Source organism: Suillus plorans (genome assembly GCF_016647745.1).
Source record: "Suillus plorans strain S12 chromosome Unknown HD556scaffold_33, whole genome shotgun sequence".
Taxonomy (NCBI): domain Eukaryota; kingdom Fungi; phylum Basidiomycota; class Agaricomycetes; order Boletales; family Suillaceae; genus Suillus; species Suillus plorans.
This window is the reverse complement of record NW_024537417.1, coordinates 403,869-425,836: the sequence shown is the minus strand read 5'-3', so window position 1 is coordinate 425,836 and position 21,968 is coordinate 403,869. Positions and strand designations below refer to the sequence as shown.

Genomic DNA, 21,968 nt, shown 5'->3' with positions numbered 1-21,968 from the left:
TTCTGACGCCCATATTATGGCGATGCGTGCGTTGTTCTTTCATGTACATATTACTCCCACTGACTTTCCAATGACAGTTCTCGATCCGTCACAAAAGGAGACCCATCTTCGCAAGTATTGGGGTGAGGAATTGCTTGTCGAAGCACGCAGACATGCAGAGGAGATGGTAAGTACAATTCCAAAGCTCTCGTCACAACACACTCACTAATGGTACATCTAGTACAAAGAACGGTATCTCGAAATGTACAGCAACGATCCCGACTCTAGGAATGGTGTCGAAGTCAAGGTCAGGAAGACAGGGAATCGCAAACTCGATGCTCTGCTGCAAGAGCTCTCTGACGGCGAGGATGACAGTGACTCAATGCTGCAGCCCACCCTAATCTCTCGCACGAGTTCCACAAATTCTGTTACTCCCTCCGAAGCTGCGAATGAGCCGTGGCGGCACAATTTTCACGCTTACCTCAACTCCAAGGACCACCTTGGAGATATGACTATTGTGCAGTGGTGGGGCATCAACGCACCTCGATACCCAGTCTGGGCGTCACTCGCGCGTGACTTCCTTTCCATTATGGCCACATCTGTGTCCAGTGAACGTGCATTCTCATCTGCTGGTATTACTATCTCCAAGCGCCGAAATCGTCTCAAACACGACATCGTCGAAGCACTGCAGTGCTTGAAATGCATGATCAAACACGATCTCCTGTTTCGCAAGGACCCATCTGTTGCAACCGAGTTCGTAGATGATGCATTGTCCGAAGATAAGACTCCTGCTGCTCTCAACGAAGATGATGGGTGGGATGATGTTGCCGAGGATTTAGGTGAGAATGAGGAGCTGTTAGAATCAGATGACGAAGATGTTTTTATTCAAATGTTAGATGAAATTTGATTTACTTGCTACGTTTTTTGTATCACAAGGCCCTAGGCCCAAGCCGAGCCAAGCCCCAGCCGAGCCTGAGCCCTACCATAGGGCCTGGCCTTGGTTTGAAGTAAGCCCCAGCCCTCCAAGGCCGAGCCGTGGCCCCGGCTTTTGAGCCGAGCCGGGCCTTGAACATCACTACGCATAACGTATCGAATCAGGGCAGACGGGCTTCACGACCTGCTGATCACCACTGAAGAGACCCTAGTTCAGTTCTGGCGGGCCAGGCCCGTTCAGCAGACGTTCTTACTTGTCCGTCCATGGGATCAGCATCTCCTCGGGGTACCTGACTTTGCAGAGCGACCTGACTTCGTAGACGATACAGAGAGTGTAGGAGATTGGTCCGAGCCCGGGTCCCCGATGGAAGACTCTGATGAGTTACCCCGCGGTTTTCCTGTTGGAGAGGAGCCTGACTAGTGCTGCCGCAGTCCGGTCCAGGACCTAGGTTCGAACCCGAACCTTTGTGGACCGGACCCATGGTTCGGTCACAGGTCCAGAATTTCTCTTGGACCGAACCCCTTGGTAGGTTCGAGGTTCGGTGTGTTGTCGATAAATCCGGACCGGTTCTGGACGCATCCGGACCGGTTCGAACCTATCATGTCGCTGGCTTTGACTTACGATTTTCGAAGTCGAAGCCTCATGTTTTTGGTGAGGCTTTCTATTTAAGTATCATCCTTGCCCTTCTGTTCACCGTCTTCTCCTACTTCTCCTGCAAGGCAATCTCTCGGCTACTTCAGTAATGCAACTCATTCAGGCGCCAGTGAGTTCGCAACAAGTCTACTGTCTGTCACAATTAACTTATGATGTGATTTATTTCAGAACATACCTACAGTTGTGATTCACCATACTGATTATCTGCCATGGGTTCTCATTTTGGTGTTTCATGGTGCGCAACAGTTTTAAATCTAGTTTTAAATAAATTCACTTGGTACCTAGGTTTGAAATTTATGCCCCCTGCTGCTATGTCCTCTGCACGTCGCGCTGACGGTTCGTTGAAAGACGCCAGTGAGATAGCGTGGTACAATGATGCCGAAGACGACTCTCCAATGGTTCCTCCCCCTGCTCCTGCACACAACGGCACTCTCAATTCGTTTGTACGTCGTTCTGGTCGAGCGGTCAAACCCACAGAGAAGATCTGCGAGACTCCGTCATTGTGAACGAGGAGTAGCTGTACGTAGCGTACAAATTTGTCGTTGTTGTCTTGTAAAATTTTGATTTTTTTGCAAATTGAAATAAAGGGTTCGAGGGTTCGAACGCGTTCTGAACTTGAACCGAACCCTTCCGAACGCGTTCACAGGGGTCCGGTCCATGGTTCAGCCTCCTTGCTCGAACCTGACCAATGGTCAGGTTCGGGGTTCGCAAATATAGGGCCATGAACTGGACCGAACCGGACTTCGGCAGCACTAAGCCTGACTCACGAGCGTTGCGGTTAATGGTTCGCCTTGGACAGCCTTTCGATGCATTTTTGCTAGCGCAGCAGCGTGTCGGAGAATACAAGAGGATCGCGTCAGATCATAACATCATCGCACAAGTCAAAGACATTGCATCGGTTGATAGCATGGATGTTGGTACCGTAGAAATACTGTAGCTAATATCTACAGATATTTGAAATTAGGCATCTCGAGGTATTCATTTGTGTTTTGATGATAATATCTGCATTGTTACCGTGTCGATGCATGCACAGATACTATCTCACAGCCTCTTGATATTCAAATCAGACATTCATTAGAAACTACCTTCTCCGTCCTACAAGCACAAAACATTAACGAGGATGATAGGCGGCGCGGGCGACATATGCATATGTAACATGAGCTGCAGACACGGGGTTTATGCTGACGCTGATCGTGACACCCCTGGCTGTGGCGAGGGAAACACTTGCGGGCCTGCTTGAAAAGAGAGCGCAGACCTGGCAAAAGTGGAGGTGTTGGACTTACCAAGGGACTTGGATGGTCTAGAACTTGAGGAAGGGGTCATCCCATTTCCACTGGTGCGGCTTCCGTTGTTTTCCCATTATATTGCTGCTGAGTGTGATAAAAATCCGGCAATGAATTCTTTATAAGTCAGGGAGCATGACCGACGAGTACATCATTCTTATACGATTATATATATATCATGGACCAAGATGCTCCCAGCTTAGTCCCAGGGGGAGCATACGAATCCTTGGTTGATGTCTACTTGCAAAATCTTGATGTTCTATGGGGAAAAAAACTCCTGCATTTCAGTAGGCTAAGTTACCGTAAACAAACTCATCATGTCTTTGCAGACCGCTGGAAGCAAAACGCTCCTTGCGACAGAATTGGTGACGAGTTGAGAGGCCAGAAGGGAGAACTTCAAGGGCTGTATCCAGTACACAAGCAGGCCTCGGGAGGAGGCTAGATAAAGGGGTGATATTGCAGTAAGCTGTATGTATGCGTTCGAAGGACTGACATATTGATGTGCTGGAATAGTTGCTCGACGCAAAAAACAACGATGCTGTGCAAGATAGATAATCATTGGAAAGCACCAACTGTCGATTGATGCGATGGAATACATTCTGTAAGCTATAAGTGGAAGGCATTCATCTAAAGAAAGATACCCAAGATCCCTTCAAAGTCCACCCTAACCGTGCCCAACACCATCAACCATCAGAAAAATGTTGGAGCTCAGTCAAATCGCCACACCCCTGCGAGAGTTCAAAGGTCATAAAGAGTGCATGATGGCCGCAGTCGCAGTGCTCCCCGATAAACGACGCATGGTTACGGGCTCATGCGACAAGACGCTTCGGTTATGGGACTTGAAGACAGGTGTCGTGTTGAAGAATATGGAAGGGCATCGCAGTGACGTGCAGGTATTGACTGTATCAGGAGATGGGCAATTGATAGCAAGCGGTGATCTGAAAGGAGATGTCATTATTTGGCACGGAGAAACTGGCAACTCACTCACCGAACCCATCAAAGCCCACTCCAGTTGGATCAACTCGATGGATTTTTCTCCTGATAGAACAGTGCTGGCCACTGGTTCATGCGACGGGCTGACGAAGCTGTGGAACACTAAAACCTGGGAGCAACAAGGAAATCCAGTAAAGTGTGGTAGTGATGTCAAATGCGTACGATATTCGCCCTCTGGACAACTTCTTGCGATCGCAACAAAAGACAATATACAAATTTATAATCCAGGCACGAGAGAATGCGTTGCATCCTTCAAAGCTCACAATGGAAGCAATATGTCACTCACATGGACGCCCGATGGCACACGCCTTGTCACAGGTGGCAGTGCTCTTGATCCTACCATACGCAAATGGGATACAACAACCTGGGAGCAGGTCGGTGATCCCTGGATAGGCCACTCTAGCCAAATCAATGCCATTGCCATTCACCCTGCTGGCATACTCATCGCCTCCGCATCTGATGACAACCACGTCTGTCTCTGGCGGCTCTCAGATGGACAAAATATTGCAACCTTCAAGCACTCATCTACGCCGTTATGCGTCACTTTCTCCGTGAACGGCAAGCACATCCTCAGTGGAGGTCAAGATAATATGATCTCGGAGTGGGCAGTACCTCAGGGTATTCATCCGAAGGCATGTTTCCGTCCTTGACTCATATACACCACAATTTGAGCATGCTCTATGCAGATTCTCGCCATCACTACAGCCCGCGTTGCATGCATAGACGGTGACTTATCTACCGCCGAAGGCCTACTCACGCAAGATATCAACACCAATGTGAACAACCACGCTTCCTATGCTCATCGCTCATTCTTGATGGCTCGACAATACAACTGGGACCGCGCCCTTCAGGATGCAATCAAAGTGAGTTATACGCGATAATACGCAATAATCATGGCTACTTTACAAAAGGCTAACTCGACGGTGACTTAGTCTATCAGCATTCGGCCCTCATTGACAGGCTACATCTCCAAGGGTATTGCCCTCTGCGGAAAAGACCGCATCGCGGATGGGAGGGCAGCATTTGATGTTGCATCAATGTACACGGACCAAGATCCGAAAATCCTCCATTTCCTGCTCTTGATCAAAGTATGTTACATTTGCCTCACATACTTTCCGCTTCATCGTGTATTTCAGGCTATTGCCCTCTTCAATGCAGATCAACATGACGAGGCCAATTTGCTCCTCAAAGAACTCGCTGCTGGTTGTCCGAATGCCGATGCTCTCCCGTGTGATGTCGTGCAAGTAAGTAGCATCCGCACTTGGTCATCAACACTAATCTTTGCAACTCGCGTATTCAGGCATATCTGCGTCTTCAACTCGGAATCAAGGTCTTAGATGACGCACGTTACGAAGAAGCTGCTGACCATTTTACCGCCGTTCTCAACTTCAGCGCTTTCTCATCGAGTTCATCCATTCATGCTATGTATGAGGACTTGGTGGTGGTATGTGAATACGCACCCAAAATCCTTCTCATAACTGAATCCCTCGTTCAGCTCTTCGGCTGGGATCTCGAATCATTGTGGCTCACTGCAAACCAGAAACGTTGTAATGCACTCGTTCGGGCAGATAGACTTCAAGATGCCGTCAAATCATACCAATACATGACGGACAACATCGATGAAACAACGAAAGTCAGCTGCGTTGAATGGTCCAACGGCAAGTCTTCAGTGATGTCACCGGAGGTCATAAATCCTCACACGCATTTCACTCAGCTTTCAAGCAAGAATGCAGCGCCATCTTTCTCACCAAGGGAGATACTGCCCTCGCTGTAAACGATTTTGACAGTGCTATTCACTTATACTCGGCTGCGATCGACCTCACCTCTCCATCTGATGCTGTCTTTGCAAATCGTAGTATGGCCAAATTAGGTAAAAAGCTTTGGGAGGATGCGCTTCTCGATGCGCAAAAAGTGCGATAGTTTCTATGTTTTCATGGCCCATGTTGACTTCGATGATGCATAGGTCACCGAACTCAATCCTTCGTCGAATGTAGGATACCGGTTGATACGTTTGGCGTTGCGTGGTGCGCAACGTTACGACGAGGCCATCCCCTTCGAAATTATGTTGTCCAAGTGGGATGATTCTCCCGAAGCGCAGATACGATGTAAGCCATGGAACACTCCCGTATAATCTCAAAATGCCCACGTTGTTCTGCAGATATGCATCAGCAGTATGTCTGTCCATCCGAAGCGGAGGACGCTATTCAAAAAGCTGTTTGGATGGAACTCGAATATGCCCCCCTACGTCTACTCAATACCTCCACGGGTCTTTTGTGCGATCGAGCGGCACAAATAAATGCCTTCAAAATGAGTGCAGAGTACAAGGAGCTTTTGTCATGCACAACGGAGCATTCAGGCCTCCAACTGGACCGCATCAAGGAAGTAGTAGCAATATACTTCCGCTGCGTCATGCTATCACACAGGTGGGAAGAGAAGGAGGCGTTGCTGCACGACATCCAGGATAAAGATGTGCGCGAGTTGAAGGGAGTTGGCGGCATCGCGAAAGTGCAGTCGTTCTGCAAAGTCGCTCGTGATGCTGGGTATCTTTGGGCGTGGATGGACACATGCTGTATCGACAAGAAGAGCAATACCGAGGTTCAAGAATCGATCAACTCCATGTTCGTCTGGTATCACCATTCAGCGCTCACCATCGTCTACCTATGCGATGTACCTTCTTCATCCCCGCCCGGTGCACTGGCGAGGAGTGTTTGGAACAAGCGAGGATGGACCTTTCAAGAATTACTCGCTCCGAAAGTTGTGATCTTTTATCGGAAGGATTGGTCATTATATCTCGACGATCGCTCTCCCAACCACAAAGAGTCCCCTGCAATAATGAAGGAGTTGGAGGATGCGACAGGCATAGATGCGCGGGCTTTAATGACCTTCTGTCCAGGTATGAGCGGCGCCCGGGAGAAACTGCAATGGGCATCGAAGCGCGTTACCACCGTGCAAGAAGACGTTGCGTACTCATTATTTGGCATCTTCGGCATCACACTACCTGTCATTTATGGTGAGAAGAAGCAGAATGCGCTCGGGCGGCTCATGCAAGAGATCGTGGCTCGGTCGGGCGACATTTTTGTACTCGACTGGATCGGAGAACCTTCCGAGTTCAATAGCTGTCTTCCAGCCATATCACCTCCTACGCCACCCCCCCCCCACGCACCCTTTCACCCTTGTCTGAAGATGATATTCACCTGCAAGTCTTTTCGCTGCGAAAAACCATGCCTGCAGACCTAGCATTGAAATTTTATGTCGAGCTTGAACAGCTTAGAGCTCCTCGCTTTGCAAACTGCAGACTTCACCTACCTTGCATTTCATACCGTGTCACGGAAGTCAGACGGATGCACAGTCAAACCCAGGAGGCTCTCATCATGTATAAAATCAAGGCAGACGGGCTTCACGACCTGTTAATCATCACTAAGGAGACCCTAGTTCAGTTCTGGTGGGCAAAGCCTATTCAGCAGACGTTCTTACTTGTCCGCCCATGGGATCGGTATCTCCTCGGGGTACCTGACTTTGCAGAGCAGCTTGACTTTGCAGACGATCCAAAGAGCATAGAAGATTGCACGGAGCCTGGGTCCCTCATGGATCACTCTGACAAGTTACCCGGCGGTTTGCCTGTTGAAGAGGAGCCTGGCTCACGAGCGTTGCGGTTAATGGTTCGCCTCGGACAGCCTTTCGACGCATTTTTGCTAGCGCAGCAGCGTGTCGGAGAATACAAGAGGATCGCGTCGGACTATAACATCATTGCACAAGTCAAAGACATTGTATCGATTGATAATATGGACATCGGTACGGTAGAGATACTCTAGCTAATAGCCATCTACAGGCATCGGGTGCTATTGCGTCGCTGTGCGTTCATAGTACTCTCCACGGCTCTTTTCTTTCTACTATGGCAACTTCTGCTTCATTGCACGACCATGTTGGTCTTCAGAATGATAAAAAGAAATTTTGGCGATACGAGAGATTCACCGCCAACACCAGTGCTTCTACCGAAGATGGAATCTATCTATTGGATGCGGGGACAACTATCGGTCCTATCATTGATGATGAATGCAAATTTGTGCATGTCTCTTTGCCAATGACGTACCTGACTAGTGACTTCTTTTGGTCTTCGTAATTTTGCTCATTCATCTGTCTATGTCGAGGGTGAGAACATGAAGAGACACGCTGTGTCTATTTGCAGAGGACCAATTTCATGCTAGTATCATGATGGCACACTGTCTGATACCTCGTATGAGGCACCGAGTCCTACAGCATTCGTGTCGGCTTTGCCAGACAGGACTGTTGGTTCGTTCTAGATGGCACACTCGCTGTTCGTATCTGAGCATGCGGTCCCGTAGGAAGTGTGGGGAACAAGAAAGGAAACCATTGGTGATGGGAGGCGAGCGATATATGCAACATGGGCTGCGAACGTTTGCGCTGATCGATGCCTATCGTGACATGGGTGATACTATCAGCGGGGAGCTCACCTAGCTCTTCTCACCTCCTCTCCGACACGTGCCATCGGCACCCATAAATGATGGTTGTTCCTTTCAAGTGGCTTTGTTGAGGATTATATCGAGTGTAGTACGATGATTCAATGATAATGAACGGGACAATATATGGTATATTCTAGAAGGATCAACCTAATATCATGTAGAGTGAGTGGGCACAATAAGATATAGCGTTTGCAGTCTCTTTTTCTTGTATTGTTGGGCTCTGTGTTCGAAACGAATTTCCCCGTCGCAGCTGTCTGCAGGCCGAAGCAAGGCTGAACCGTTTCATTGGGGAATGGTAAGCATTCTATGATCATTGAATACTCAAGGCCGTCACAGAAATCATGAATGTTCTTCATATGTGTGAGCATTCCTCCCTAGAATGTCCTGGTATCGAGCTGCTGACTGACAGTGTTCACGAGGTCTTCTTCCATATCATCGCCGCTGACTTTGTCATCCGACCGAGCTTTTCGCTCGTTCACTAATAGTGAATGCGTATTGCCGTGGTGACGTGTGGCGAACAGGAATCGAGGAGAACAAGCAATATTTGGATGTGCCCACAACGGTATCGTGTGGACTCCGAGCAAAAAGGTAGGCGTCTTCGGTGGGGTCATTTTGGATGGATGAATCCCCAGCGGCAAGTCACATGACGTGTTCGGGGGGAAGCTATAATAGGTTCAAGTACTGTAAAGGTGATGAAGGCGTGGAGGCGAACAGCCTCGAGTGTCCTGAGCGTCTATCGAAATGAGACAGGTTGACCCATAAACCGCACGATACACGTACCTCTGCAGCTTAGAGAAAGACATCCCCAATTCCTCCAAAGTCCACTTCGACCGCGCTCAACGTCATCAACCTCCAGTAAGATGACAGAGCTCATTCCGATCACCACGCCCCTGCGAAAGCTTAAAGGTCATGAAGAACGCATAAGGGCAGTCGCAATATTTCCTGATAAACGACGGATTGTTACGGGCTCGTACGACAAGTCGCTTCGTCTGTGGGACTTGAAGACAGGTGCCGTGTTGAAGAAGATGGAGGGGCATCGCGATTGGGTGCTGGCATTGGCGGTATCACGGGACGGGCAATTGATAGCAAGTGGTGATCTGAACGGAGAGGTCATCGTCTGGCACGGAGAAACTGGAGCATCACTCACCAAAATCAAAGCCCATTCCAATTATATCACCTCGCTGGATTTTTCTCCTGATAGGTCAGTGCTGGCCACTGGTTCATATGACGACCGAATGACGAGATTGTGGAACACCAAATCTTGGGAGCAACAAGGAGACCCAATCGGGGGTGATAGTCCCGTCAGTTGCGTACGATATTCGCCCTCTGGAGAACTTCTTGCCATCGCAACAGACAAGAATATTCAAATTTGTAGTCGAAGCACGAGCAAACGCATTGCATCCTTCAAGGGTCACACATTCAATTCCTCACTCGCATGGACGCCTGATGGTACACGCCTTCTCACAGGCGGTGGTAGTTCTGACCCTACCATACGCGAGTGGGATACAACAACCTGGCGGCAGGTCGGTGATCCTTGGATGGGCCACTCTGACTATATCAATGCTATTGCCATTGATCCCGCTAGTATACTCGTCGCATCCGCATCTGATGACAACCACTTCTGTCTCTGGCGGCTCTCAGATCGACAAACTGTTACTACCTTCAAGGACTCATCCACGCCGTTCTGCGTCGCTTTCTCCGTAGACGGCAACCACATCCTCAGCGGAGGCGAAGATGAGATGATCTCGGAGTGGGCAGTACCCAGCGACATTAATTCGAACACCGATGCGGACACCCATCCTTACTACGCCCGTCGTTCAAAGGCATGTTTCCATCTTGACTCATGTACCACAATTCGAGCATGCTTCATCCAGATTCTCGCCATCACTATAGCCCGGCATGCATGCATAGATGGAGACTTATCTACCGCCGAAGACCTACTCACGCAAGATATCAACACCAATGCCAACAACCACACTTGCTATGCCCATCGCTCATTCGTGATGGCCCGAAAAAACGACTGGGACCACGCCCTTCAGGATGCAATTAAGGTGAGTGATACGCACTGGCCATGACCCCCTGACAGAAGGCTAACTCGACGACAACAAAGTCCATCAGTATTCGGCCCTCATTAACAGGCTACATCTCCAAGGGTATTGCCCTCTGCGGAAACGGCCACATCCCGGATGCGAGGGCAACATTTGATGTTGCATCAATGTACACGGACCAAGATCCGCAAATCCTCCATTTCCTGCTCTTGATCAAAGTATGTTACATTTCCCTCGTACACTCTCCGCTTCATCGTGCATCTCAGGCCATCGCTCTCTTCAATGCAGATCAACATGACGAGGCAAACCTGCTCCTCAAAGAACTCGCTATTGGTTGTCCGAATGCCGATGCTCTCGCGTGTTGCGTTGTACAAGTAAGTATTATGCACACTTGGTCATCAGCACTAAGCTTTGCAACTCGCACATCAGGCATATCTGGGTGTTCAACTAGGAATCAGGGCCTTGGACGGCGCACGCCACGAAGAAGCCGCTGACCATTTTACTGCCGTCGTCAACTCAAGCGCTCTCTCATGGAGTTCACCCATCCATTCTATGTATGAGGACTTGGTGGTGGTACGTGAATATACATTCGAAATCCTTTTCATAACCGAATCCCTTGTCCAGCTCTTCGGCTGGGATCTCAAATCGTTGCAGCTAACTGCACACCAGAAAAGCTGTCATGCATTCCTTCTGGGTGGCAAGCTTCAAGATGCCGTCAGATCATACCGAGACATGATGGTCAATATCGATGAAACAACGAAGGCCAGCTGCCTTGAATGGTCCAACGGCAAGTCTGGAGTTCGTGATGTCGCGCAGGCTACAATCCTGACTCCCATCTCACCCAGCTTTCACGGACAAATGCAGCGTGCCCTTTCTTGCCAGCGGGGATACTGCCCTCGCTGCAAGCGACTATGACAGGGCTATCGACCTCTACTCGGCAGTGATCGACTTGAATTGTGCATCTGATGCTGTCTTTGTAAAGCGCAGCAAGGCAAGGTTGGGGAAAATGCTATGGGACGACGCGCTTCTCGATGCGCAGAAGGTGTGATAGCGTATATTTATTTATTTTAACCTCTACTCATTGTGGTTATTCACAGGTCATCCAACTCAACCCTTCGTCTCATATTGGATACAAATTGGAGCATGCAGCGTTTCATGGCGCGCAGCGTTATGATGAAGCTATTGCAGCCTTCAAAATGATGCTCTCAAAATTGGATAATGCTCCTGACACTGAGACACGAAGTAAGCCTCAGAGAGCTCATGCGTCAACATCCTTTAACTGTTTCTGCAGAGTTGCGCCAACAGTATTCTAGTCCATCCGAGGTAGACCGTGCTATTCGAAAGGTCATCGATGCTAAACTTGACAATGCTCCGCTGCGTGCACTCGACACCGCCACCGGTTTCTTATGCGATCGAGAGACACAGATACGGACCTTCAAAACGAGCATAGAGTATAAGGAGCTTGTATTATCAACCATCACGCATCGAGATATTCAAATGAAGCACATCGAAGAAGTGGTGATGATGTACTTCCAATATGTCATGCTATCGCACAGGTGGGAAGGCAAGGAGCCGCTGCTGCAGGACATCCAGGGCAAGGACGTCTATAAGTTGGATCCAGTGGGCGGCATCAAGAAGTTGCAGTCCTTCTGCAAAACTGCTCGTGATTTGGGGTATCGCTGGGCATGGAGCGACACGTGCTGTATTGACAAGAGCGTCGATGTTGAGCTCCAAGCATCGGTCAAGTCCATGTTCGCTTGGTATCACCACTCTGCGCTCACGGTCGTATACCTCTCGGATGTTCCGCCTTTGTCAAAGCCTGGCGCGCTGGGAAAGAGCGCTTGGAACACCCGCGGATGGACGGTGCAAGAATTCCTTGCTCCCAGAGTCATTCTCTTCTATCAAAATGATTGGACTCCTTATCTCGACGATCGCACTCCCAACCACAAGGATTCCGTCGCGATCATGCAAGAGTTGGAGGATGCGACGGGAATAGACCGACGAGCAGTGGTGGCCTTCCGTCCCGGGATGAGAAACGCCCGAGAGAAACTTCAGTGGGCGTCGACACGTATCACCACATTACAAGAAGACATCGCATACTCGTTATTCGGGGTCTTTGGTGTCCGTCTGCATGTTGATTATAGCGAGAAGAAGCAGAACGCGCTCGGGCGGCTCCTGCAGGAAATCATAGCTCAATCTGGGGATATTACTGCGCTGGACTGGGTCGGAAAGTCATCAGAGTTCAATAGCTGTCTACCAGCCGACATCACTTCATACGAAGCTCCACCATGCAAGCTCTCACCTCCATCCGAAGATGAGATTCAGTCATCGGTCTCCTCGCTGCGGAGTGTTGTGGATCTACAGTCGGCTTCGCAATTATATGAGACACTTGACTATCTGAGCACTCCCCGTTTCACCCACCGCCGGTTGCATCTACCTTGCATCGTATTTCCGGTCATAGAAGCCAGGCGGAAGCCAGGTCATGACCAGAATACATATACGTATGAAGTCAAGTCAGACGGTCTTTGCAACCTAGATATCACCACAGAAGACAAGTTCACCCCGTTCTCGCCGGCAAGGCCGCCGCCCGCCTGGCAGACGATTTTGCTCGTTCGTCCGTGGAGTCGCCATCTTCTCGGGCTGCATGACACTGCAGACCATATGCAGAGCGTGGACAATTGGTCCGCGCCTGAATCTTCGTTGCATGATTCACCCGCTGCACAAACCGGGCCTATTTATTCGGATTCTGACTCGCGAGCATTGCGGTTGATTGTCAATCTTGGACAGCCGTTTAGTGCATTTTTACTAGCGCGGCAGCGCGACGGAGAATTCAAGAGGATCGCATCCGACCATGATATTATTGCACAGGTTAAAGACATGGCTTCTATTAGCTACTTGGCGGACATCAGGACACTAGAGGTACTGTAGCTGTATACGTGGATTCTTCCAGCCTCACCGTTCCGGGAGAGTGTTTATCGTTACGCACCTTCCCGAGTGAACTAGTCTTGATGGAATTTTCAAACATCTACCAAATATGGGCCAGGAATTGTATGAAGACTCTCTAACCTTCAGATGCTACAAGGACACTCCCACACCACTCCTTTCCGATATGCATTCCATAGAAATGCAGACCTTGATCTTCACTCCCTGTATTCCCGAAACACTGCGCATCCTTTTCAAAGGGCCCTACATGAGGAGAAGGATACGAGACATCTTCATGGACCATACATACATGCCACACGGCGCGTACGTCATGGTCTCAATTGGCGACCTTCACGACACTGCTGATTTCTGTTCGACGCCCAACTTGAAGGAGTTCAACCCAGAACACTTTTCAGCAAATGCAATTCAAGAGCGACAACGACAGAAACGCAGATGCCAATCTTCACTTTCTGCATCCCTGAAATGCTAACCTGCGCATGCTAAGTTTTCAAAGGGCCCTTCATGAGGACAAGTATATTGCACCAATGACTTATAATGCATCTCACACGAAACGCACTTTATGTTCCCAAACAGGCGACCTTCACGACGGTGACAATGCTAGTATCTACTCGACGCCCAAGCCTGAGGAGTTCAACCTAGAACACATTTTAGCAGATGAAATTTTAGAACGACAAACAACGTGGAACCACGTTCTTGGGATGGGGTGCCGGTCGTCATGTTGCCATTGTGCTGGGAAAAGATGTCGGCGATCTTCATGATCAGCTGTGCGGTTTCTCCTTCAGTGTTTCTACCGCCAGTGGCGAGCCAACAGTAAGCCGTGTGAAGCCTATGGGCTAGCCCCGGGCTACAGCCAGTGGCAGTGTTCTGGCGATGACGGAATACCTGAAATAGAAGGTGGCTCCCATCTGCCATAGATCAGTCTTATCGATGCAATTATCTCCTTACATACATGAAGGGGGGGAAATACTCCAGAACACCTAGAAGATGTATTGTCCAAGGTGTGCCCATCCAAACAAGCTGTCACGGTGACACTCTCCTACAGCGCAGTGACTAAATTCACTAGAAATATGGAGTTATAGCCGCACGATCACTCGGACGTCTGCCGTTTTAGTCACCCAGCGAGCTAGAACCACATCTAATTTGCATCTAATTACCACGTTGTGCACCACTACTAAGCGGCCAGGACCAAGACTATAAGCAATACAACATTATGGATACTCTGCAGAGTGCCAGGAATATATACAATTCACTACGGTATCATAGGTAAATGTGGGGGAATCAATAAATGAACGACCTATGCAAACAAATACTGTCCAAAGCGATTTTGCGGTGATAATAACAAGCGAAGGGTTATCATAGAATGGAAAGGAACTAACTTGGGACAACAACACGCTTAGCAAGTTTTCGGGAGAGATATGGATGCAGTCTGCATGCCTGAAGAACCATTGGTACGGGACTGAGTTTGGCGCTTGACTTGTGCTTCCATTTTGACACGTTGCTTTCGAACATCGTCATCTTTTAGCTTCATCATTAGGACTTGATTAAGGAATGCGTCTGCTGTCGAGGGTAAGCATGCGAGAGGTGGATGAACAAGGTATTCCATAGCAGCTTCTTCCGATGTCGCTTGCAAGAGCAGATGTCGCACGCATTGAACGAGCGCGAGCCCAACACGAAACAAAAGAGTGACGCCTAATAAAGTATAAATGTGACGAAAGAAGGAAAAGTGCGTCACGTACCTTCATACAAGAAAATGTCCCAGACACGGTGAAGATAATCAACGGGCAGTGTTCCGACAAATAGGGTAGAAAACCTGTGCGAGATCAGAAAATATTAAACCCCAGAGGTGCGTATTGATACGAACCAAGACTTCGCTATCGCACTAGGGGGGATGCTAAATGTGACATACAGCTTTTTGCACACAGCAGGATCATTAGTTTCGATGGCTTTGCTGAGCAATGCAGCATCGACTTCCAACTGGATGGTATTTGCCGAGAAGTACGGACGAAGATGGGCATCCATCATCGAAGCGAATATCCAAAAAGCATCTTCTTCGGGTGATAGCAACAGCAGATGACCAGCTATGGAAGTCAGCCCTGACAACCGTACATCATGCGCATCAGCAGCGATACGACGCTCGGACACAACGAAAATGTACCTGAGCTATATTGGATATCTGGCACCATATTGAGATAGGCCTGCAAGAGTGATACTAAAGGGCCATCGAAAGGATGCAGTTGTGTCTGATCAGGGAAATATGTTTTTGCATCATTCTCGATATCGGAAAAAGCAGGGACCCTTTGCCTCTTGCCAAGCTGCGCATATACGCCAGGAATCGCGCGAGCTTTACTGTCGCTGAGATGACACCACACCAAGTATCGTACCGACGAAGGCACTCCGTCCAACAAGAGACGCTTGACCTTCTTGTTCCTGCGTGCTTGAGATGGCGGTACCAGAGGTAAGAGGGCCATCCACTTGACCTCACGCTGGCGGTGAGCATCTATTGACGTAGGTGACTCCACTGGTGGGGTACCCGACGAGATCACATCGGGGAACATGGGGGACCGTGGGGCACTCGAATGCATCGACGCAGCATCACCTTGCATGATACCAGGGGAATCGAGGCGCACTGCATCAGCATCACGTCCAGCATACGAGGATTCTTGACTGGAGCGACCCAATGACGCTTGCGGTAAAGTTGGTTTCACAAGTTCAAAGTCCATGTCTTGTACTTGCACAGTTTCGTTCTCCTGGTTGTCCAACGAAGATGTCACGCTCACAGTATCGTCAAGCTTCGATTTGATACTAATCTTACCACGAAGTACAGGGAGACTGAGCTTTCCCCGAAGTTGGACTTCATGTGCAAGGGGCAATGACCGCGTTGACTGTGAGTGCCATTCCGCAATAGGAGGTGGAGATGCCATTTGAGAATGTGAATCGGTAGAATCAGAACTCTGTCGAGGAGGCGCACTATCGACGGAGTTCTTCCTCGGTACGTCCAATGACCCCTGATGAACATTGCTTACCCAAGGATGTGGCGAAGCAACGTTGTTAGTTGTCATTGATGTGCGTCCCGTCATCGCAGATGCCGGCGATGCGTCCTTGTCACGATCGCTGAAGAGACTCGGACTAGAGCTGGGCGCAGGGCTCGCCGAAGAGCTTCCTATAGACGGAGGCTGCAGCCCGAACTTCGTGACACTCGGAATAGGAGATGGCTGCTGGAAACCAGGGGTGACTGGTGATTTGAGATGGCCTGCACTGGGGGATGGAGTATCGGTAGAAGAAACGACAGTATTGGGACTTCGTTCACGATTAAAGTTGCCATTATGTAGGGAAAGAGGCGAGGGAATGTGACGTGCCCTCAAAGAAGCTGGAAGACCATTTGGTGTGGGTGGAGACATGGATGCAGGCTGCGAAGAAGGCGAAGGAGTGGAGGCGGCAGTCACAGATGCACTTTGCGCCTTGGACTCTGGTTCTTCACGGCTACATCGCTCATCAGCTTCGACTCTTCACTGTCCAAAATAAACTCACCTTCGCTCAGGCAGAGCACCAATATTTCCAGCTTCCCTAAAGCCCGAGAATGACCTTGATCTCGGTCGGGCAGCGCCAACCTGCGGGACAAAATTCGGGCGCGAGATTGGAGCCATCGGCGCACTACTACTCGTAGGTGGCTCCTGTGCACCTACAAGCGCCGTCGCTGACCGCCGGGGCAGTCTGAGTGGTGAAGTGCTAGTCGGATCAGCGCTCGGATTTGAACTGGTATCTTTCGGACTGCTAGGTGGTGGGGCCCCGCGAAGAGATCCAACAGCTGCAGGTGCAGCTGAGCCCCTTCGTATCGGAGTAGAGACCGTTGCAGCACGAACGGGCGGTACAGGAGCCATAGAGGGAGGAGCTGTTACGCCCGAATGAGCCATGCGAGCCTGTAATGGTGGAAGTGGGTCCATTGAGAACATGATAGGCACAGGACCAGTACTCGAATTCAAATCAGGCTCGCAGCGAGCATACAGCGTCATCGGCGGCCTACGTACGCCAGCGCCAACACCAGGACCAAGGAAGATACTCCTAAGGTGGCGGAGAACTTGAGCGGAGAACGCTGTGGCATTGGGCGGTGGCTGCACGGGGGGTATTGACACAGGGTTTGCAGTGGGAAGCTGGGGTCGTGCATACATGGGACCCAGCCCCTGGCTTCCTGGAGCTATTTTGGGAGCATTAGGATGAGGGAGGAATATCGATGTACGTGAGAAGGGATGGGGTGCTTGGTTGGGCTGACGGGGACGCAAAGTCGAAGGTGGCGGTGCGTTTCGGCCTGAAGGAGAGTTCTCTGCTGATGGTGTACCCGGACTCAGTGCTGACGAAGCGACGGGGGTAAGTGAAACACCAGATGTTGGTGTAGATGATGATCCTGGCGTAAGTGCTGCAGGTGCCCGAGGCATAAGCGCAGATGGCACACCTGTCGTCGATGGCAAGAGCGACGCTGGAGTAACAGTATGTCCTGTGGAAACGGTCCCAGCCTCGCTCGACATAAACGACGTATCGCCTTCAACACGTGCATCCTTATCAACTACAGGATGATCTTCATCGTCGTCATCCATCACAAGGTGCATCCCGAGACCAACACGCTGCTCGTGCCCGCTCTCCGTACGCGTGCGCCGCGCAGACACGACACTAGACCCATCTGTAGACGAAACAAGTGACCGCAGACTCCCTGCATTTGACCGCAGCCCTCGTGACTTACGAGACGTTTGTCCATCATCTGACTCTGAATACCCAGATGATTGCATTTCTGTTTCCTCCGTGTAGCCCGAATGTCGTTCGTTAGCACCAAATGACGCATAGAGCAAGGGAGACACCGGATTTATCGCATGTGAGAGAGACTTTTCCCCTCCCAAACCTGAGCCCAAACCCTCACCCTCACCCTTGTCTTCCATATCCGTGCTCATCACTCGCAGCCTGCTAGGCACCCTAGTCGGGACTTGGGGAAACTGTGCGCTGAGAGGAGACAATGCCTGCACCGAATAGGTTGAGGGCGTGCGCGTGGATTCGTGGCCTGCAGAGAGCTGGCGTGCAACGGGTGGGCGCAGGCGCACCTCTGGGCCGTCAACAGGGCCGTGAGGTGTATGCTCTAGGGAAACAGATGGACCACGATCTACAGAAGACAATGACTCGAAGGAAGGTCGTGAGGACATGGAGGCGGTCGCATGTGTGTGCGTGGATTGGATGTTGGCCTGGTCTGGCTGGCTTGGACTTGAGGTACTTGAAACGCTGGGCCGTCCGCTTGAGACGCTGGGCCGTGATAATACATCGAAGCTGAGTCTGTCTGGCGAGAAGCTCGGTATGGGAGGGACCTTGCCACCACCCGAGAGAACGGACATGCGTGCTTTCGACTTTACGGAAATTGTGGACACGCGTTTAGACGAGAAGCTTTGGCGGGAGTAGCGGTAGTCGTCGTATATGTCGGATGCACAAGCCCAGTAGCCCTCTTCATCTTCATCTTCCTTGTCCTCATCTTCATCGTCTTTGTCTTCACCCATCTCACCTTCCCTCTCTAGGTGCTGTTCTGGCTCGTCAACCTGCGTCACGCCGTCGTCTTGCATAGTCGCTGTCTCGAATGATGCATGCGGCGCATTACTGTTCACCTCATGCTCGACTGTCGGGGACGCAGAAATAGAAGGCGTATACTTGGTCCATGGAATGGGTGTACTTCCACCTGTCGCAGTACTCTCCTCCGCTCTATCACCCAAGTCATATTTTCCTGCTCCTACCTCCGGCCGTGGTTGATCACCATAACTATTTGTAATTTCCTCCTCATCATCATCATCATCATCCATCGCAAGTGCTCCAAGCAAGCTCAACCCAATGCCTGTCTCCCCGTCTTCCTCTTCCTCCGCGCCCTCCAGATGGCGGTGCAGAGCAGAAAACTGCGTGCTCTCATCGTGTTCATGATCATGGTCATCATCAAGATATAGCGAAGACTCGTCTGCGTCCGAGTTCGATTCCGGTGCTGACGACGCAGTGGACGGTGAGGATGGCGGAGACTGCGGTATTTCTGCTGGTGGTGGAGGGAGAGGTGAGCGTGGTGGACTGCCCTTTGCGGGGAGCGTGAAAGATGGTGAGCGTGATGGCAGAGGTGAGTAAGCGCGTGAAGTTGTTCCCGATCCAGGTGATGGAAGCAAAGGCGACAGTGGCGGTGGTATCGGACTCGCTGTGAGTCGCGGCGACTTGCTGAGGCGCAGCGGAGCCACAGTCAGCCCTTTCGTTGCATTGGTCACGAAATTGGTGGAAGACGACGACGAATTTGAAGTGGGCGCGGAGGTCAAGGAGCCGTATGTTGTGCTTGAATGCAGGAAGATTCCTGTCATGGACTCAGAAGCTGATGTAGAAATGGAACCTGACGTGGACTGAGACATCGAAGGTGAATGATTCGACAGAGACTGAAGGAGCTTCTCCACAGATCCTGCAGAAGAAATGTGTGTTGAGCCCAAAGAAAGGATCGATTGCGCACTCGAGGTAGCTGGGGTGGAGTTTAATGAAGACGTTGGCATTGAATCCATTGATGAAGACGAGGTAGGCACCGATTTTGTGCTCGACGAAGCCTGCACTGAACCAGATGAAGATGACGGCACCACTCGGCTCGACAAAAACGAATCCTCGCTATTACGCCACCCATCGCCATCGGAGAACGTAGTCGAGGCAGCACTTGACATTGATACAACTGAGTACACAGATGACCCAGACACAGACGCTGTCAACTCATGTGCACGCCCCCTCGTTCGCTCATATTCTCTCAAGCGCTCAGGGGAGGACGAATATGGATACATGTCAGGTGAAAGTGGCTTCCGTCTGACTGGGGAGCCTCCGGGACGTGAGTCTGAAATACTGTCAGCTCTTGCCACTGAACTTCCGGGACGATTCGCATTAGAACTGCCTGCCCTTGTGACGCTGGAGTTCTCGGGCCAGGACGGTGATACCCGCTCAAGTGACATGGGACGTGTATCAGCGGCAACACCAAGGGATCCTCGTTTTGCCATGATAGGTCGCTTGAGTTTCCCGTGAAATTTCACGTCTACGCCAGAGAAACGTCCCACAACACCTTCGCAGAAGCCCTGGTGGTGAATTGATGTTAGTGGTGTGTTGACCCAAAGGACAGAATCAAATGGATGAATATGACATTCAAAAGGAAGTATTAAAAACGTGGAAGATGCGTAGAAAATATGGTAAAGGTACAAGGGGAGACATCACAGGAACATCACAGAGAAGAACACGCACCAAGTAATACCCAGATTCAGGAAGCTGCATCAACACTGTGATTTCATCGTCCTAGGGGCGATGCATATCAGTATTTTGAAAAAAAAGGATTCCACAGAGACAGCGATCCTAAGACTGAGGGAGGTGCTCCCTCACGGCCCCACTCTCGAGCAATGGTAATACGAGATTATGTCTCGGTCAAAATTATCTCGACTCCTGGCTGAAACTGGACCCGACTGCATCCTCAACCAAACAGCCAAATACTACAAGAAAACGGACCGCTGTACTCAAACACTCACCTTGAGAAACATAAGATCACCGATTTCCCTTGCGACACAATCTACGGTTGCTGTACACCGCCCAACACCTCCCTTGGCGGCGAAGCGTGTCCAGCGGGCAAGTTCCTGGGCAGCCATATGCTACCAGTTGGTGCTTCCTGTGATGGGTACGATGAATATGAGAGAATTTTTCAGGTGGAGCGACACAAACGTATTGGTTGATGTGTGGAGCCAGTGTCACGTTCTCGGGTATGCAATTGAGTTTGTTTAGTGGTTATATAAGGGTACCACGGGTATCGGTCAAACGAAATTGCAGTCGTAGATGGTCGTAAACTGTTAAAACAAAGAGAAAGGAGTGAGTATATGTTTTTGTCGCGGCTCGGCCTGTCAAGAATCGAGATCAGAAGACAGGGCAGGCACAGATCTGTGGAACATCACAATCATAGACCTCTTCCCCTGAAACGAACGCGGGAGAAAACGTGGTAGAATGCACGCTCGTGGCACTTACCTGTGAATTAACTGTGCTCAACGTCGCCGGAGCTGTCCTCGCTGCAGTGCACAACCGTGACGCTGAAAAAGAGTTTGATTCTACTTAAATGAGATTATATAAGCACTATGTTGTCCGTAAAAGTACTAATAGTATTAGTAATCAAAATACGTACGAAACCGAAACCTTCGCTGTGCCACCGTGCCTGCCAGTGCACCGCGGCCAGTGCTTGATAACGTTCTCGTGTGCAGTCGGAATCTTTGAAGCAACGGCGTGGTGCCGAGTTGCGGCTGTAGCTGGCTATTATTCAAAGGTTCAACGTGATTTTCTGTGAGTTCCAAGTATCGACGCATCTGTTGCAGTTTTTGTTTAATAACCGAACTTGAATAGCCGACAATGCGGTACCGCATAACGCAAGTTTTAACTTGCAGTTCCATATGAAGGGGTATCAACAGCAGTGTCAACTTCGAATCAGTGACAGATTTAGTTCACATCGCAGTACACACTTGATTGGCTGCAGCCTGTCCCCGGCCTCTCCCGACCCCCCTTTAATGAACAATCTCATTACTCCCTGCTTTTACCTGCTTGGACGTTTGGCAAGGTTCGAATTTCGCGTGCGTTTATTATAACTCGACATCTTCCCTAT

The 21,968-nt window shown here is 50.1% G+C and overlaps 6 protein-coding genes across 6 annotated transcripts; 3 read left to right on the top strand and 3 right to left on the bottom strand.

The window, feature by feature from the left end:
- Nucleotides 1–1,863: 1,863 nt before the first annotated feature.
- HD556DRAFT_1444088 (uncharacterized protein) lies at nucleotides 1,864–2,504 on the top strand (the record flags this gene model as incomplete). The annotated part of the gene is made up of 2 exons (XM_041306724.1): nucleotides 1,864–2,006; nucleotides 2,264–2,504. 2 exons carry the CDS (start codon nucleotides 1,864–1,866, stop codon nucleotides 2,502–2,504), a joined length of 384 nt encoding a protein of 127 aa, XP_041159531.1.
- Nucleotides 2,505–3,548: 1,044 nt separating this feature from the next.
- On the top strand, nucleotides 3,549–7,963 carry HD556DRAFT_1444087 (uncharacterized protein; the record flags this gene model as incomplete). Its single annotated transcript, XM_041306723.1, has 11 exons — nucleotides 3,549–4,451; nucleotides 4,530–4,706; nucleotides 4,776–4,931; nucleotides 4,980–5,087; nucleotides 5,144–5,287; nucleotides 5,339–5,512; nucleotides 5,566–5,754; nucleotides 5,807–5,948; nucleotides 6,002–7,018; nucleotides 7,075–7,640; nucleotides 7,673–7,963. 11 exons carry the CDS (start codon nucleotides 3,549–3,551, stop codon nucleotides 7,961–7,963), a joined length of 3,867 nt encoding a protein of 1,288 aa, XP_041159530.1.
- A 407-nt stretch (nucleotides 7,964–8,370) lies between these two features.
- On the bottom strand, nucleotides 8,371–9,245 carry HD556DRAFT_535210 (uncharacterized protein). The gene is made up of 3 exons (XM_041310892.1): nucleotides 9,105–9,245; nucleotides 8,732–9,057; nucleotides 8,371–8,674 (listed from the first exon to the last, which is right to left on the bottom strand). The coding sequence occupies exons 2-3, from the start codon at nucleotides 8,933–8,935 to the stop codon at nucleotides 8,423–8,425; spliced, it is 456 nt and encodes a 151-aa protein (XP_041159529.1). The 5' UTR covers nucleotides 8,936–9,057; nucleotides 9,105–9,245; the 3' UTR covers nucleotides 8,371–8,422.
- A 2,133-nt stretch (nucleotides 9,246–11,378) lies between these two features.
- HD556DRAFT_1309013 (uncharacterized protein) lies at nucleotides 11,379–13,300 on the top strand (the record flags this gene model as incomplete). Its single annotated transcript, XM_041300222.1, has 3 exons — nucleotides 11,379–11,414; nucleotides 11,470–11,614; nucleotides 11,664–13,300. 3 exons carry the CDS (start codon nucleotides 11,379–11,381, stop codon nucleotides 13,298–13,300), a joined length of 1,818 nt encoding a protein of 605 aa, XP_041159528.1.
- A 1,408-nt stretch (nucleotides 13,301–14,708) lies between these two features.
- Nucleotides 14,709–15,870, bottom strand: HD556DRAFT_1238531 (RabGAP TBC; the record flags this gene model as incomplete). Its single annotated transcript, XM_041297980.1, has 4 exons — nucleotides 14,709–15,004; nucleotides 15,052–15,125; nucleotides 15,177–15,408; nucleotides 15,471–15,870. 4 exons carry the CDS (start codon nucleotides 15,868–15,870, stop codon nucleotides 14,709–14,711), a joined length of 1,002 nt encoding a protein of 333 aa, XP_041159527.1.
- Nucleotides 15,871–20,322: 4,452 nt separating this feature from the next.
- HD556DRAFT_1194828 (uncharacterized protein) lies at nucleotides 20,323–20,973 on the bottom strand (the record flags this gene model as incomplete). Its single annotated transcript, XM_041296256.1, has 3 exons — nucleotides 20,323–20,415; nucleotides 20,579–20,629; nucleotides 20,857–20,973. Coding segments are annotated over 3 exons (261 nt in total), but the record flags the coding sequence as incomplete, so codon positions are not given.
- Nucleotides 20,974–21,968: the final 995 nt, after the last annotated feature.

What these genes read in the sequence shown, in the direction of transcription:
- HD556DRAFT_535210 (XM_041310892.1), bottom strand. Translation starts at nt 8,935, where the DNA reads ATGACCCCACCGAAGACGCCTACCTTTTTGCTCGGAGTCCACACGATA. An exon ending in AAGAAGACCTCGTGAACACT is followed by an intron (nt 8,675 to 8,731) that starts GTCAGTCAGCAG and finishes ACACATATGAAG; the next exon opens with AACATTCATGATTTCTGTGA.